Genomic DNA, 16,709 nt, shown 5'->3' on the forward strand with positions numbered 1-16,709 from the left:
TGATGTGAGGAAGGAACCAGTCTGAACAAAGCCTCTGTCTCTGCTCTGTACTCCTGGTCTGTGTTAGCTTATACATGTAGTTTATAGCTGGATTCTACATCAGTGGGAACATCAGCCCTGGAGAACAAATCTTGGTCCCAGTGTGTTGGATGGTGCACAGCCTTGACATGGTCCCAAACACCCACTTGGAAAAAGCTGCTGCACTGATGCTGCCGGCTTCCTATATGGTGAAAGCCAACCCTAATTACCAAAGATAAGCAGCAGGAGCAGTCTTTGCCACTGGGTTTTCAGCAATGGAAATTACAACCTGTTCAAACTGTGCCTGCCATGAAGGCTTTAAGCTGTCCTCCCTCCTGTGCTCAGCCTGGGGTCTTCTCACTGCAGCTAAGGATGCTGAGATTAAGCACTCAGCAAGTCAAAAAAAGAAAAGGTCAGCGATGAGTGTTTTTCACCATAAACAGAAAACATTTTTTCCGCAGAAAGCCTCTTCCTATAGATGGCAACACCTATCTGTGGGCAGCTAGATTTGGATGCTTTGCCCTCAAACTGAAGTAGTTCCACTCTGTCTGTCACAGCTGTAATTATCCCTCCACACCCTGATACCATCACTGGCTGGGACAAAGACTGTAGGACCTAGATCAAGGCCACTTGCAAGGGAAAAGAAAAAACTCCACCAATTTCCACGTACTTTGGTTTCTGAGCTGAAGGAGTGTCAGAACAACCATGTTTTCAAGAACATGTCAGCAGTGTTGTGTATATGTATGTGCTAGAAAAGTCACTGGCACCTTGGCACCAGTGATTCTGTGGGGAATGCTGCTTGAGACAAAACAAGTGATGTAAGAAGCAAAGGAAGGAAATGTCTTAGAAATTACTGGAACTTGCTCTTTCCAATTGAAACAGTTCTGCCTCTACCCCACCTTCTCCATCTTCATTTTTCATTTGGAATGTACTTATGAATCAAAGCTATCCATTTGCACCAAATGAAATGGACCATTTTATTAATAAAAGCTTATAAGCAAATACTTAATCTCCACTTAGGTAAAGTATTCCCTCTTCATCCTGTTTTGCTTGGGAGAGGGGAATTATATGCTACAAAAGTTTTATGCATGAGATACCTGTGCCCAGCTCAGCTTGATTTATTTCCTATTGTCTTCAGGCTAGTGAGGAGGAAGAACAAGAATTGTTCCTATTTTCTGTGTACAAGCTCAATTCTAACACCTGATTGTGTGTCTCCCGCATCCCCAAGCCTCCTAAAAATAAGACTACATTTTGCTCATTAATCTCAACAAATTGTGTTCTGGTTTGGCCAGGAAAATAAGAGCTATTGCTTTTATGATGGCAGAGCTCAGCAGAAGTAACAACACAAGCACGCAAGGTCAATAAAATGCACTTTTTATTCTGTTTCAATGAAAATATAGCCACATGTAAATAAAGATGCGTGGAAAAAAAAAATCAACGTTGATCCTCCCTGAAGAAGTACAGTTCATTGTGCTAAAACCCATAATCCCTTGGGTTAGAAACAGTTGTCTGCCAATGCTTTAAAGTGACCCACATTTTCCTTGTTGAATTTTTAGCAAACAAAAAAGTGCAACAAGAAGCTTGCTACAGATTAGCCAATTTCCATTGACCACACATGGCAATGTCCAAAAGTGACAGGTAGTCACGTTCAACCAACGCGTTCCCACACATTCTTGCTTGGCAGTCACGCGAGTGGTCAAGGGAGCATTCACTCTGTACGAACTGATGCGTGATTTTCAGTAGAAACGTGTTCCTTCCTTGATGTAATTCATGCTCACTTTGAAGATTTTGGATATGGTAGCAGAGGTGCGTTCCTTTTATAGCTATTCAGTTTCAAATGCATTATTTTTTTTCTCTAGGTTTTTATAAGCTTCCTGCTGTCAAAATACAGTTCTCAATTGCTTTTGTAGAAATAATCCCAAAAGGCAGAGGCATTTAAAATCCCCCCAAATCCTCAATATATTAACAACAGCAAAAAAGATAGCTGGACTGTTCAAAAATATAATCAGTAACATGAATGCCATTTGCATTGGCTAGTGTACAAAGAGCAGCAAGTAGTAACAAAAGAAACATTATCCGAGCAATAACCCTTTCCCCCAATTTCTCCCTTGCAAAAAAGAATTTTCTCAAAATATTTTTCCTCCCCACAGTCCAGTGTCTGTGAATCACATACATTCAAAAGTTGCAGTTACTCCATAGATCAGTTTTTCCAACATGAGCTTTTAAAATCAATTGTTTTGCTCAATTTCTCCATGAGGGCTGCACAAATGCGATTATACCAGCTGGGGCTTTTTCAGCTTGTAGGACACCTTGAAATTTGAAATCAAAACCAAGGACCTCAGGGTAAAAAGGAGGCTTTAAAGCCCACTACGCTTTGTTTGGGAAAAAAGTCCTGTTAATGTCGGTGGAATGATTCCCACAAACCAGTGATTAGTGTTCCTACTAGGTGCTCAGGCGTGCAGAGTGAGACATTGCAGCACAAGCACAGGTCAGCAAGCACTGCACTGACAATACAAGGCTGCCTGCTCCCAGGGAAAATAAAAAAAAAAAAGCATATTGGCAATGCAGCTGAGAAAAAGAAAGAGAAGGCAGGTTATGCCTAGGACGTGTACTCAGCACAGATGCTGTGGGTACCTCGCCAGGGCAGGCTGAGGCGGTTTTTTAGGTTCAGCCTCTCTCTGTGCAGTCTTGTATAGCAGTTCCTGGCCCAGTTTAGTTTTGAGTTGCCCTTTGGGGTGAGGGGGGAAGTCTAGGAAAAAAACCTAGAAAGATAGTACAACATTCTGACTGTAATGAGGTCCTCTGTGATGATGACAATTAGTTTAGAAAAATCGCCACGTGCCACTAATTGTGAGAATACTGTGAGCATGTAGTTACGAGGATACTTCACTAGACACCACTGCGGAGCTGGGGGTGCACAGAGACCGATGCAAGATCATGCTCACCCCTCATCCCCCTTTCCTCCTATATTCCCCAGATTTTTCCTTTCAGAGCCTAGGATGACTAGTTGCCTAAACACAAGCGGGAACTCACAAGCATTTCAAAGGGATGGGGAGGCGGAAGAGGAATCCCCAAACCCATGACAAAACTCCTGTGGCCCTCATAGAGCCAGGACTTCACCCTTCGAAGCCTGGTCTGGGGTGGGGGCTACACTTCATGAAGTGCTACATGAGCTGCTCCTTCCCTGTGTGATGCTCTACTCCACTCCAGGTGTGGCCGGACATGAGGAAACACAAACAGGACTCCAAAGCTGAGCGCGTCCGCCCATGTCTAAATCAGCAATGCTTGGATACAGGGAGGGCAGGATTCAGCGTCTCACGGTACCTGCTGCACAGCCTCCTGTCTTTGTCATCATCCCTCTCTGTGGCAGCAATAATAACTTTATTTTTAACTGTGGTTCTCCCCAGAGAGAGTTTGCATAGCTTACATACATAGCTTCCTTGTACAAGGATATTCTAGACAGTTCTGAATTTTGAGCAGTTACTTTGGATGGAAATTACTGACAGGTCAGACACTGACAACAAGTAATTTGGATTCAAATATGTATTAATTAAAAAGTCCCCTTTCCCTGATAGGTTCAGTGGATTTTTACAGAAATTTACCTTGCTGTCCCAGTCTTCAAGCACATCCTCCACATTTCTGCCTGCATTCCACATGTAGCATTTTGACATGCATGAAATCCTGGACCCATCTGCATTAGACAAGGGCCTAAAATTAAAATTCTGGTACCCACATTTCTCAGTTTTGAGAAGGCTCAGCCCACACTGGAACTTACTGTCCTGGTGCCTCTGTGAGAACTGGGTTAGAGTTAGAGAAATTAATGGAAATATTTCCACTGAACTTAGTAAGAACATTTACACAGGATGCTTGAAGTCTGAAAATATTTACCTTCAAAATGAAGAACACAATTTAGAAGATCTGCAGAGACCACTTTACCAAATCACTCGGTCACTGGCTGGTATTTAAGCAGGATATTAACAAATCAGACCTAGCCAAAATTCCTATTAGCATATTATTCCTTCTGAACACAAATAGCAAACCAGATCATTATCTCATTAAATCTGCTGATGCAACATTACTTAATCAGTCTTCCCATTTCTACAAGTTGCTAGCCTAATAATCTGGGCAAGAAAAAAAGAAGGGAAGGAAGGAAGGAAGGAAGGAAGGAAGGAAGGAAGGAAGGAAGGAAGGAAGGAAGGAAGGAAGGAAGGAAGGAAGGAAGGAAGGAAGGAAGGAAGGAAGGAAGGAAGGAAGGAAGGAAGGAAGGAAGGAAGGAAGGAAGGAAGAAGAGGGAGAGAAAGAGAAAAGAAACAAACAGAAAAGAAAGGGAAACACTGGGTTTCATTGTGGAAAATGTTCTGCTTCATATTACATAGCTTTCAAATCACACAGAAACTAACACAAGATACAAAGCTACACCTGCACGTAAATGCCCCAGCCAGATGCTTTGGGTTTCTTATATGCATAACAACAGTAAATAGGTATTGTAAAGTTTATGAGGCATATCATGTCTTAATTCATGTGACAATGGTTTGCAGTACTAATGGGCGATTGTTACACAAACTGTGCAGATAAGGCATGTTTGGACCGTTAGCCTGTGTATTTTTACTATTGGGTTGTTTTCCAGAAAAAAACACAGTGAACCTTTATCTCCACTGCATCCCCACAAGCTGCAGGTTTACTGTGATGTCCCACGTCCCTTACAGGGCCACAGCTCACTTAAAGGGCAAATAATCGTCTATCAGTGACAAGTAAGGAAGGGAACAAACTTGTCCTATGAGAAATACTGCAGTACCAGCTTTAGGAGCATCTTTGAATCACTGTAAAACTACTGGCAGGGGAAATATATTGAGGTTTACTGTGAAATTTGCCCATGCTAGTAAAATAGTGCTATTACATTTGAGGAAACATGTTTTGCGTGCAAGTTTTCTGGGAAGGCTGATGAGCCGGTTCTGCACTCCACAGAAACAAGCCTTAGTTCTCCTTGTCTGAGTACAGGGATTTTATTGGGACAGTTGAAAGTACATTTACGCAGTTGCTTTGCACTTTAATGCTAATGAGCTTTTTCACTGGTATCAATAAATTCTCCTGCTCACATGTTTAGCATTCCTTTGGCATGCATTGCCAGTTAAATCCTTTATTGTCTTTCTGGTAGCTTGCCCAATTCCCACAAGGCAGATTTTTAAAACCCAAATCCTGCCTTATTGCTAGCTACTGCCTCTCCCACTCGATAAATTGAATTTACCACTTGATAGAATTATGCAGGTGGTGGCACTCAGCCCTTCCTTTAAGTCAAAAAATAATGTGGCTGGGAATCTACAGAGCATCAATGGGCAGTAGTACGAGTTGGGAGATGCCACTGCATCCTTGTACCCACAGCCCTTTCTAAGAGCCACATCGTGGGAGGACCCGGCAGAAAGCAAAACCCTTCTGTTACTGATTTCAGGAGAAGGACATTCATGCTGACATAGTGATGACCCCAAAGTGATGAGCTCTGAACATGCACTGAGTGCAATGGGGTTGTTGGTATTCAAAAGCTAGGTTTAAACTACTAGTTTTGGAGACATTTCAGCTCTGCAATTTTTAAGTACCAGCTGACCAAGCTTGTTTGTAATGCCAGGACTCCTAATTATACCTAAAATAATAAAAAAAAAACAAGCTGTTGCCAAACAGCATTTGATGATACGAGTGAAGCAGGCAGTAATTAATCCTGCAGGGACAACAGAGGACTAATTAGAAGCAGAGCAGAAATTTTTTTTTGCTTTAGAAAAAAACCAACTTTTTCCAGGAGAGCTCTGGTAAGACACTCAATTTACAAACTGAACTGTGACCTCCGACTAATGGTCCTGGCAGCAGCCCTGAATGCAACTGGACTCCCAAATAATCAGCCAGAAGGTGCAGTGTACCGCACTGCTTCTCGCCCGCTTGCAATGAGCTGGGCATGTCCTCTCCTGCCCCACCAGCTGGAGGAGATGGACACCAGCATAAAAGGGTGTTTTTTTTCTAGGAATACAAAGTAGTGACAGAGAAAAGAGGTGCAAGAACTCAGGAAATTCTTCTGAAACCAAGTCCAGGACAGGAAAGTGCCTGCGTGTCCTGGCATACCACACATGGAAATGTTGAGCAGAGCCCTAGGATCTGCCCGAGGAAATGAAGAGGACTAATTAGCACTACATGGCATCAGTTCAAAGTGCCACCGCTGGTGAAGTTCACCTATTGTGTAACCAGAGGAGGACATCAGAGGAAATGGTCACACTTTGCAGATGCTGGACTGAGTGTGAAGCGGGTGTCTCACCAGAGTTCTCCTTCTCAAACTGGCTCCTTTAAACCCACAAATACTCCAATCCTTGATGTTCTATGGGACACTGTACTGTTCAGGATTTTCCAAAGATCCATAAATAAAATAAAAATTAAGATTTGTTTAATAAAATAATGCACTGAGATGGCATAAGGTTTGCCCTGTTATTCCTGACTTATTTGGAGACTTGCTGCTAAGGCACAGATTGGACAGGACATTTTGAGTAACGCTGTAAAGGATATGGAGGAGGTTACAGAGTCTGGAAAAATAGCTTTTCAATTAAACCTAATAGGGCTAGGTGTAAGCTTTGGAATGTGCCTAGAAAAGTAGGGAATAAGACTGGGAATGGGGCTGGGGCAGACTCTAATGATGCATATGGGCCCCATGGACATACCCAGACAGACCCTTTGGAGAAGCTCAGGCCATTTCAGCAATGGTGTCCACACACAGACAGTAAGAGGAGCTGGCTGTATCCAGAGGAGTGAGAATCACCCACTGATCAACCACTAATCTTGCCACTGCCCTTCACATGTTTCCTGTAGCCTTGATGTGCACATCTGCCAGTGCAACACTGAAAACCAGCTGAAATGCGACTGCTTTTTGGATGGCTTTTTCAGTTATGATAATCACCTTTCACTGGGCTGGGGAAGAGGTTGGATGAGGGAGTGGGTGTTGCTGATGCATCCACGTCAGCCCACCGATTCCAGAAACTGCATGGTCACCAAGACATTTTTCTCAGTGTTTGGCATCAAGTGTGGATGTTAGCTGATGCCCAGTGAAGGGCTTAATTTATTTATACACTGTAGTTTTAGAACATGCCAAATTTCTCTGGTGTCTTCTTGATGAGTGTCAGCTCTTAGAAATATTCATTATCTTGAAAATTGGCACCACATTCCTCAGTATGGTATTTAAATTGAAAACCAGAAAATAATGGCACATAACTAAGAACCTTCAAATTTTACCTCCTCTCTATTTGTGCTACTAAAATCTACAGAATCACTGAATGATAAAACAACATAGCTTGGAAGGGACCTTTTGGAAATCATTTCGTGCAACCCCCCAGCTCAAATCAGGGCCAATTTCAAATATAGAGTCCATACACTGATGCTACACAGTTAGGATATTATACGACTCCTTCTGACAGATCTTTGGAAAGCTGTAAGAGCTATGGCTCTTCTGAAGACCACATTTTTCCCCAAGGGCACGTATATTTGTGTATCCCCTAATGGCCCTTCCCTGTCCCGCAGCTGTCACCCCAGAAAGGGCGGCCAGCTTCATCCTGAAATGACACCTGAGGAAAAGAGGAGTCTGCCAACTTCCAAATAAATAAATTATGAAGACACAAACATCCACAATGCAGAGACTAGATGTGGGAAACCATATAATTTGAGACAGAACAGCACTGTCTCATGACCCTGGAAGATTAGCACGTCCTGCGCTTCCCTTCTCTGTTCTCAGGAGATAAGATGTTTTCACACATCCAGCTGCAAAAGATCCTGGAAAACAGCAACTGTGAACCGGCATTCGCAAAGCCACAAATCCAAAGATGATTGACTCTAGTAACTATTATATTAGTATATAAGGTATTCACTTGAGGAATAAAATGATTCTGATCGAGCACAAGATTGGGGTTTGTGAAGTCATTCACCACAACAAGTAAGTATTGACTTCCGGGCAATATTGTCACCATTTTTCAACACCATTCATTACATCCTTCGTTCTCCCTCTCTCCTCTCTCCCCCCAGTTTCATAGTGCAGAGCCAGGGCTCTGCTGTGGCCTGGGCCATCACCTGACGGTTGGTCACTCTCTGTCTATGTTGGAAGCTCTTCACTACAATTTTTTCCCTTTGTTGGACACTTGCAAGTCTTGGCCTCTTTCCACTGCATGACACAGCTCAGTGATAAGACTCCTAACATCCTCAATGCACCAGAGCAGTCAAAAATCCCACACAGGAACAGTCTTTCACTGTCCAAAATGTGACTGGTGATTCCCCTGTGCCTTGGCATTGTGCATCATGTTGAAGAGCATCTCATCTACTATACACCTGTGAAAATGGGGTTCCCTGGACTATCCTGCCATGGCACTGGAGCAAAAAGTTATAAACCTGATCACCACAGGCCAAGAACTGAGCATGTGAGTGTCTTTATGGAGCACTCCTTAGCAGTTTAGGAGATGAACACTTTGCCTCTGGCTGCATGCTGAGACATTTCAATGTTCCCTGTACTGTTAGTCACCAGCATGAAACTGCTTCTGTGCTGGAAAGGTGGCAAGTGGTCCCTTCTAGAGGTATCCTTTTATACAAACGAGATCAGGCTGGGAGCTTGAGTTATGGGTTGGATTCACTTCATTTACCCTCTAGCAGTCTACAAATTAAGTGTTTAATGTAAAGTCATTACTCTACAGTAAATGATGAGAGAGACTGGCACCTCCAGAGTGTGATTTATCCCACCTGTCTGAAAGACCTGTCTTAAATGGGCCAGATCTGAGTCCTCATTCCAAATGGGGAGGTATACATATATATGGTGTGTCTATACATCCTTTTCAGGCAGGCAGAAATATGCTCTGCCATTGCTCAGTCTGAACTGAATCTGCTCTGAACCAGATAACATGCAGTCATGTCACTGCAGCAGGGGCACGCTGAGCCCAATCTAATACAAAATCTTTTTTATAGGGCTTTTAATTAAGGCTAATTGATGTATGCATGGCAGACAGCCAGATATAGAGTTGGTGTACACCAATAGTCTCAGACTGTAGGCCAAGCAAGCTTACATCTCCAAGTAAAAAATAATGAAGTGATGCACTTATCTGCTTTATAGATAATAGATAAAAAGGTTTGTGAGAATATTGCCCCAGATGCCTGGTTCCACCTGCCTTGCATCAGGAGGCTGATTAACAATACATAATAAATTAATATAATTTATTTATCATGGCCCAGTCAAGCCATTTTTGAATGCTTCTATTGTTTGAGTATTTAAAATCAATATATGCCTTCCTGTCCCACTGTGCAATACAAGGTCAATTTTCTGTATGACTAAATGCACCCTCAGGAAGGATGATTTCATTTTGTTTGTCATTTGTTAGGTATCACAAAGCTGTTCTTCACACAATATTCTTTATGTCAGTAAGAAAATTTGCTGCTTTTCTGCCAGAAATAATGTGGACTTCTTGTCTATTTTAGCTCAATCCAGCACTTTGCTGTAAGAATCTATTTGATTTTGAAACGCGTTATAACATAATAAAACTAACAAAAACTGTAGAGATCATGTTATCTGTTTGTACCCAAAAAATAAGGAGAAAGTTGTAACAACTATTCCCAGATGTGGAAATCTAGCTGGATCAGACTTTACCTCCCTTTAGGCTCCCTGGGAAAGCACTGGTCTGGTGGCACAGACATAGGTGAAGGACTGGGGCCATCCAGGAAAAATGGCAGTGTCAAGTTTTCTATTTCCTTCCCTAAATTCCCTGAAGGAAATCAGTGCAGATCCAGAAGTGCCAAAAAAATTGCAAACTACTGCTGTTTAGTGCTCACAGCTCTTACTGCAGCTATGGTCAGGAGAGTCACAGAGCCCAAGCTGCCACGGAGAGATGCCTTTCTCCAAAGGAATTCCACTTCTCAAACCCTCTCAGAAGTAACAATACATAACAAGTATGTTAGCATCACGACTATAAAGTAATATAGATCCTATAGACCTGAAGATATGTGTTAGCACAAGAGCTTCTGGTACAAAAAATGAACTGAGAAAAAGCCTTTAGATACAGCCTCTGAAAAACAATGGTAGCAAAACCTGTTAAAACCCTCTTCGTTAGGAAAACTGTATTTGAACACCTTTTTTAAAAAACAGGTATCACTTTGATGTCACGTCACTTAGAAAAAAAATATTTATTTTAACAAACAATCTGTTCAATTCTGACATCCAAAAAGATAGGTTTGGAATCCTCTAAATCCAAGTAAAAAAGTGTCAATTCATTATAATATTTCTCTCTACCTCCTCACTCCCAAATTCCATATTAAACCTTTGGCGTTCTATTTTCCCTTCCGGTTCAAGATGCCTTTTTCCCTCAAAAGCCTCCAAGCTATTTCATGAGCACAACATCTGTTTTCTGACCCTTGCAAATGATGATGTCCATTTAATGGTCTCAGTTACTTCCAGAGCAACTGCTCACGGCTTGCAAATAGTACAACGTTATTGCTGTAGCTGTCAGTTCTCTAAAATTGTCCTGGGATCCAAAATACCCTTTCAGGTCCAGTATCATCATCAGATTCAACCTTCAGCTCACACCTGTATAACAGGATTGCTTTCCATGTGCTGGTAAATGAAGACTGAATTTGAATCTAGCAATGAGCCCAAACTTCGGTGCCAGCAGCACCGAGTCCCCATAGTTGTGCTACTTCTGCAGAACAGGGAAAAGAAAAATGGGCAAAGCCGAAGTTTGTCACTTCCAGAGTCAGCTCTGCTCTAACCTCTGACCCCTGGCAAAGACAGAAAGATGGATGAAGGGCTTTACAAATACAAATTCATAAGAACTGAATCTTCACTACAACATTTTTTTTCAGTTATTATCCTGAAATGTTGTTCTATCTCATATATTTAGTATTATACAAAAAAAGCTATTATAGGTACTCTAGTTCATTTGCTTTGGAAAGTGTTTACGTTTCTGTACACGTTTGATTTCTATTCCAAAGTCCAGAAAGATAAAATCCACTTGTGTGCAGGTAGAATGCGTTGAACACCCAAAGCGCAAGGTAAGTGCTAAGAGTGCTGTTACCAGCACGTGGCGGGAGCATCGGCACAGGGATCCAGCTCTTACAGGAAAGGAAAGCACGCAGCCGAGAGCTCCCTCCGCGCAGCACGTAGCTGCTTGAGCACTGGCTTAGGTGGAAGAGACACGATTGTGTCCTTATTGCTCTGAATGACTGTAGATGGTTACTTTCAGTCAAGGCTGAACTACAAGCCTATGACTCATGCTTCTTGAACAGAAAAGGAACACCCCAGTCCACAGCACGCTCGATCGCATCATGCAAAGCCACGAGGGGACGGGAAAGCTGAACCAACGCCCCGGTAACAACTCCGTGAAACAACATGCAATGCTGCGATCATGAAATTTTGGAGGCAAAGTGCTTCAGAATTGCACAAGCCAAATTTTCAGAGCAATAGCCACCAGAGTCAATCCCACAAACTGGGCCTCCAGCTGCACCCCCAGCACACAGGGCCTGGGATAGCCCATCTGCAGGCTGCATTTACCATGTTTGCTAGATACCCATCGCTCTACTGCCTCATACAAGATACAAACTGGTTCCACTGAATTTGCAGTGGACATTATTGGAATATCAGAGTCAAAGCAGCACTAGGAGAAGTGGACCTGGAAACACCATATTCATTTCATGAACTTGGTATTTTACTATATTTATAGCTTTTAGCCACTACACATTTTAACCAGTCGAGTTCCACTTGAACTGTAATAGACATTCTGGGATCAAATAATTTTCAAGGTCAGATTAATCCTGTTACATGTTTTCTCCTTGCAAAGTGGCACAAAGTTACACCTGACTTGCAAGATAAACCTAATAGAGATCCCTTTGCATGCCACGCAGTTCTTTCTAGAATGAATATCAGTTACAGAGAAAGAAAAGAAGTCTTTCACAAAGGCAGAGGAATGGCATTAAGACTAAAGCTTTCTAACAAAGTCACTCCCATTACCCTGCTGGCTCTTTTTTGGAGCATCACATCATGGTGTCTTCATGACTTTAAGGAAGCCAGATTCTGGCCCCCAGACTGCCTGCGTGACTCAGCTGTTTGATGGGCAGCTCTGGGCAGTTGCTGTGTGTCTGTCTTAACCAGCAATCCAAGTCAGGCAGGAACGGTCATATCTTCAAAGCGTGGCACCTAAGTTGTACCCATGAGGTCTGCACATGCTCCTGCAGCCTGCAGCAACCTTGTAGCTCCCTAACCCTACAATCCCCCCAGTTCAAGTCCTTCAGAGTCCCAGGGTAGGATTTAGAGAAATACCTTGAAGGTTCTGCTCTTTTGCAAGTGCAGCTTCTCCTTGCAGACCAAAGCATGGTTGCAGAGTTACAGATTTTCACTTGTGTCAGAACAGCAGCTGCAAAATACAGCTGCAGCAAGTTGTGACAGTGGCAACTGAAGCTGTGGAAAACTATAATAAGCAAGCAGCCTAACCACCAGGCTTTGGGAAGAGTTGTCCCTTTTGGTGGCGTTTTATTTTTCCTACAGAAAGGAACAGGAGAAGGGGCAGAAACAGGTCTGAAAAGAACAGCAAATGAGAAAGACCACTGCCTCCCAAAATGCCTCCATGAATTGACACAAAAGAAGCAATGACTTCTTTGGCTTTCTTATGAACTTTTTGGGGTTTATGGGTTTGGATTTCACAGTACAAGACACGTTCAGCCTAAGATATAGGTTCCTAATTGCCACTACTGCAGTTAATGATTTGTTTTAGTTCGGTTTGGGGTTTTTTTTCAGTTTTTCAGGATGAGATTTAGCTTAGTTTAGTTTCCTAATGTTAAGTAATGGATCTGGTATTGGTGTCTGGTAAGGATGCTAACTAATTATAAACACGTCTTTTATTTATCTGATTGATAGTGATGCCTTGTGGTACACAGGATCATAGAATCATTCAGGTTGGAAAAGATCTTCAAGATCATTGAGTCCAACCTTCAACCTAGCACTGCCAAGTCCATCATTAAACCATGACCCTAAGCATCACAGATATTCCTGACAACATGAGATCTTGATGCAAGAGGCCACTGAAGTGTGGTGGGGAAATCCTCTGAAGGAGCCACTGCACTCTGCTGGGCTGGCTTCAAGCTGTACTGGTTAACAGCTCTGAAGCTGTGATGGCCATTTCTGCTGTGCATCACGTGTGTCTGGAATCTCAGCCAGCGCAAATGGGGAGGCGAAAAACCCCACCACACTCAGGTGCAGACCCAGCCAGAGTCAAAAATCTCAGCTCCAAACAGCAGAACAAACAGGATCCAGTGCAGGAGCCTGTCCTGCTGCAGCCCTGTGAAGCCAGCAGTGCCGCGGGGAGGGTGATGCTCCAGCCTAGGCGGTGGAGATGGGGTCTGAGCATGGTTCAAGACTGGGAGATGCTGATGGGAGCCAGCTAAGAGAAGGGTCAAGAGGTCAAGAGCATCTGATGCAGACCTAAGAGCCTCAGTATGCATAACAACGGGCTGTGTGGGCACGGCAAGCCTGCTCTGGAAGCATGCCTCCCCCACCCCCACCCCCCATGCACTTAAACCTTCCACAAGTCCAAGAGAAGAGCAGTGGGCAGCCCCTTAGGGAGGACTTCATCTCCCCAACACACCCACCATTCTCCCAACCAAACATTATCATCCAGATGCCTTCATCTAAGGGGAATTTCATCCTGACCAGTTATTTTCTCTTCTTCTGAAAGGCAGTTGCAGACTGATCAACATCATCAGAAAAGAGAGTGGAGGGGCATTAACTGCAGTCTTTTAACTTCATTCTTTCAAACCTGCTCACATGGCTCCCAAGGAGCTGAACAATGATTGTTCTCTCGCTTGCTCAGTGCTCGTGCAAAGTCTTTCTGCCAGGGCAAAGAGGGGACAGCAGGAGAGTAACCTCAGCCCTGCAAAAATGGGACATCCTAATGAAGATACTGACAGAACCGGACACCATTGCTGAGTGCTGCAAAGAGAATCTGCATAATATTACTGTAACAGTTCAGTAAAAATGACATCAGTGAAAGGAGGCTTTCAAGAAAGAAGTTATCCCCAGACACACAGGGAGTGCAGCTGAGAGAGCTGCCATTAGTTTCATTTTGTTACATAAATCACCATTATTATTTCTTATGATGTTAAAAGAGCAGGAGGATACTTGAAACAAAAGGCTGTGCATGCACAATACCCACACGAATAAATTCCAGTGATCCACCCCAGCAGCGGACACTGTGCCCTTCCCTGGCCACTGAGCTGAGCCCTCGCTTTAGGAGGAGTAGGGGAATTCATCACCAAATGCACAGTATATTGTAACGGAATGATACCAGGAAACCATACAGACTGGAGTCTGAATGTGTCCTCCACATGGTCACACTAATCTACTGCTTAACTGGGCAGAAAAGACAGTGAGGAAATAAAAGCTCATTTCACCCAGCCTGAGATCAAAACTGTCATGGCAATATTGGCAGGTTAGACCCTGATTCTTTAAATAGTACATTGCCTTTGTTAAACAAAAGTCATTCTTTTATTACATAATAGAGACTATAAATAAATGTAAAGTGTGCATGCAGTCAACTGCATATTATACAAGCAATATCTATGTTAATAATTGTTTTCTTTGGCAGGCCAGAATCCAGCTGGACATGCAATATTTACATATCAAAATCCTTGGTGTGTTCAAGTCATATTGGATGCAAGTGAAAATATATATGTATATATATTTACCGTATACACACACACATATATATGTATAAAGGTATATATACACCTCTGCATATATACTGTATACATATATACACACAGATATATGCTAAAAGTGGATTTCATCTTTTTCTGATTCAGGTGATGCAGGCCTTGAAACACTAAAAATATCCTGACAAGGTATCTGGGGGGGCCGCTGGGGTGATAAATGCGACTTGGGGGAAGAGATCTGGGGTACGTTCTTTTCGGACAATATTTTTAAAATTTCTGCCACCTGCTTCTCAAGGGCAGCCATCCTACTGCTTAGCAGCTGGATATCTTCTTTGAGTTCATGCTTGACTTCCTGCAGCGTGGTTTGTAAGGCCTGCTCAGGAATAGGGTAGAAAGGATGCCTAGCATCAGCCTGAACGGGGCTGTGCTCCAGGGGGCTGCGAGTCTCACCAGCTTTATCCAAGCGAAGGTCACTTTTTGTTATTCCACTGTCACAGGAGTCTGTTTTTCTCAGTGGGTTTTTATTTACACCATTCTCCGAGTCATTGCACTTGGGGTCATCGGACAGCAACCCCATGGACTCAGCCTTCGTGACATTGTTCCAGTCCTCCTTCTTCTCCTCGTGGGTCCCCATCGTGTTCTTCAATCGAAGCCACCCTTTCCCATTCCCGTTTTTCATTCGCATGGGACTGTTTACTTTCAGACATTTTTGTTCTCCGTTTCCATTTGGCTTGAGCTCCATTGCATCCCTGTTGTTCTGCTTCACGGCCTCACTGGCTTTCATGTAAGCCAGGGACGTCTGGATGGGAGTGATCTGAGACACGGTGACCACGCTGGTGCCTGTGATGGAGGCCCCATTCTGCACACTCCGGCTTTCCACCTGAAGTTGGTTCCTTTCTGGGTCGATGTGGGTTGAGCCTTGATTGCGCATCTCCTTTTGCTGTTTGAATTTCTGGAAGAGCTTCCGCACAGGGTGGTCCACAGGGATGCTCAGTGTCACCTCATTCTTCTGGCGCAGGCGCTCCTCTTCTTCCTTCTTGACATCGCTGATCTTCCGGAAGATGATCTATGGGAGATACAGCCACAACAAAGTCAGCACCCAAATGACATCACATACGGCAAACGTTACTGGGAGACGGGGAAACAGTATTGAGAGAACAGCCATTTCTCCTTATTTTCTGTCTTTATTGTAGTAAATTCAAATGGAGCTGATCAAGACACAGTGGAGATGGGGGAAATGGGGAAACAGTATTGAGAGAACAGCCATTTCTCCTTTGCTATTGTCATTTGTTGTAGTAAATTCAAACGCAGCTGATCAAGACATAGTAACCTCAGATATACGCCACTGCACAGATAGGGTATATATACATATACACACTTTCTTAAAAGTGTAAATTAAAAGTGGGTTTTGTCTTTATTTTTAATGTAGAAGATAGAGCCTAGAAGAACTAAAAACATCCCAACATCAAGAGAAGGAAAGAAACTGAACAAAGAGAAGAAAGAAAGCAAGCAAGAACCCACATACCGTGATACCTACCTATCCGTTACACTCGTGCCTGCTCTGTCACTATCTTCAGTACAGATCAAAAGGAAACAGTAATTCAGTGGAGACTACACAGCTCTAAGTTTATTTCAGTGTAGGTACTCTTCCAGAGACTGGAAAATCCAAATCCGCTCAACACTTTTTATGTTTGCTTATTGCCAGTTTTGTAGGAGTGGCTGGAGTTTGCAATGAGGTTCCCCATGTGCCGTGTTGCATGGCTTCACTCAGCAACACAAGCGTTTCCTGGAGTGTTTATATACCTAATATGTGTGAGTGTACTGGCAGCACCATGGAGAAGCACCGTAACAGGGATGTCCGATTATAAAACCCAGCACTATCCACCGTTTCGTGATGCCATGCCATTTAATGCCGCAGTTATTTCACCCTGCAGCATCTCTCAGCTCTCTGCAGAAACAGGAATCTGAGCCTCAAGCTGTGGAAGGATCCACACAGT

At 43.2% G+C, this 16,709-nt stretch overlaps 1 protein-coding gene across 2 annotated transcripts in view; it reads right to left on the reverse strand.

Annotated features, from left to right (window-relative positions):
• Positions 1–1,376: 1,376 nt before the first annotated feature.
• The window catches only part of KCNH5 (potassium voltage-gated channel subfamily H member 5), a 174,080-nt gene continuing 158,747 nt past the window's right edge, over positions 1,377–16,709 (reverse strand). For both annotated transcript variants that reach the window (XM_075426830.1, XM_075426831.1), the window contains one exon: positions 1,377–15,778. In XM_075426830.1, the coding sequence (XP_075282945.1) occupies positions 14,831–15,778 (948 nt within the window). In that variant the 3' untranslated portion in view covers positions 1,377–14,830. The remainder of the gene's footprint in view (positions 15,779–16,709) is intronic.

This window comes from Opisthocomus hoazin, chromosome 7 (assembly GCF_030867145.1).
Source record: "Opisthocomus hoazin isolate bOpiHoa1 chromosome 7, bOpiHoa1.hap1, whole genome shotgun sequence".
Classification (NCBI taxonomy): domain Eukaryota; kingdom Metazoa; phylum Chordata; class Aves; order Opisthocomiformes; family Opisthocomidae; genus Opisthocomus; species Opisthocomus hoazin.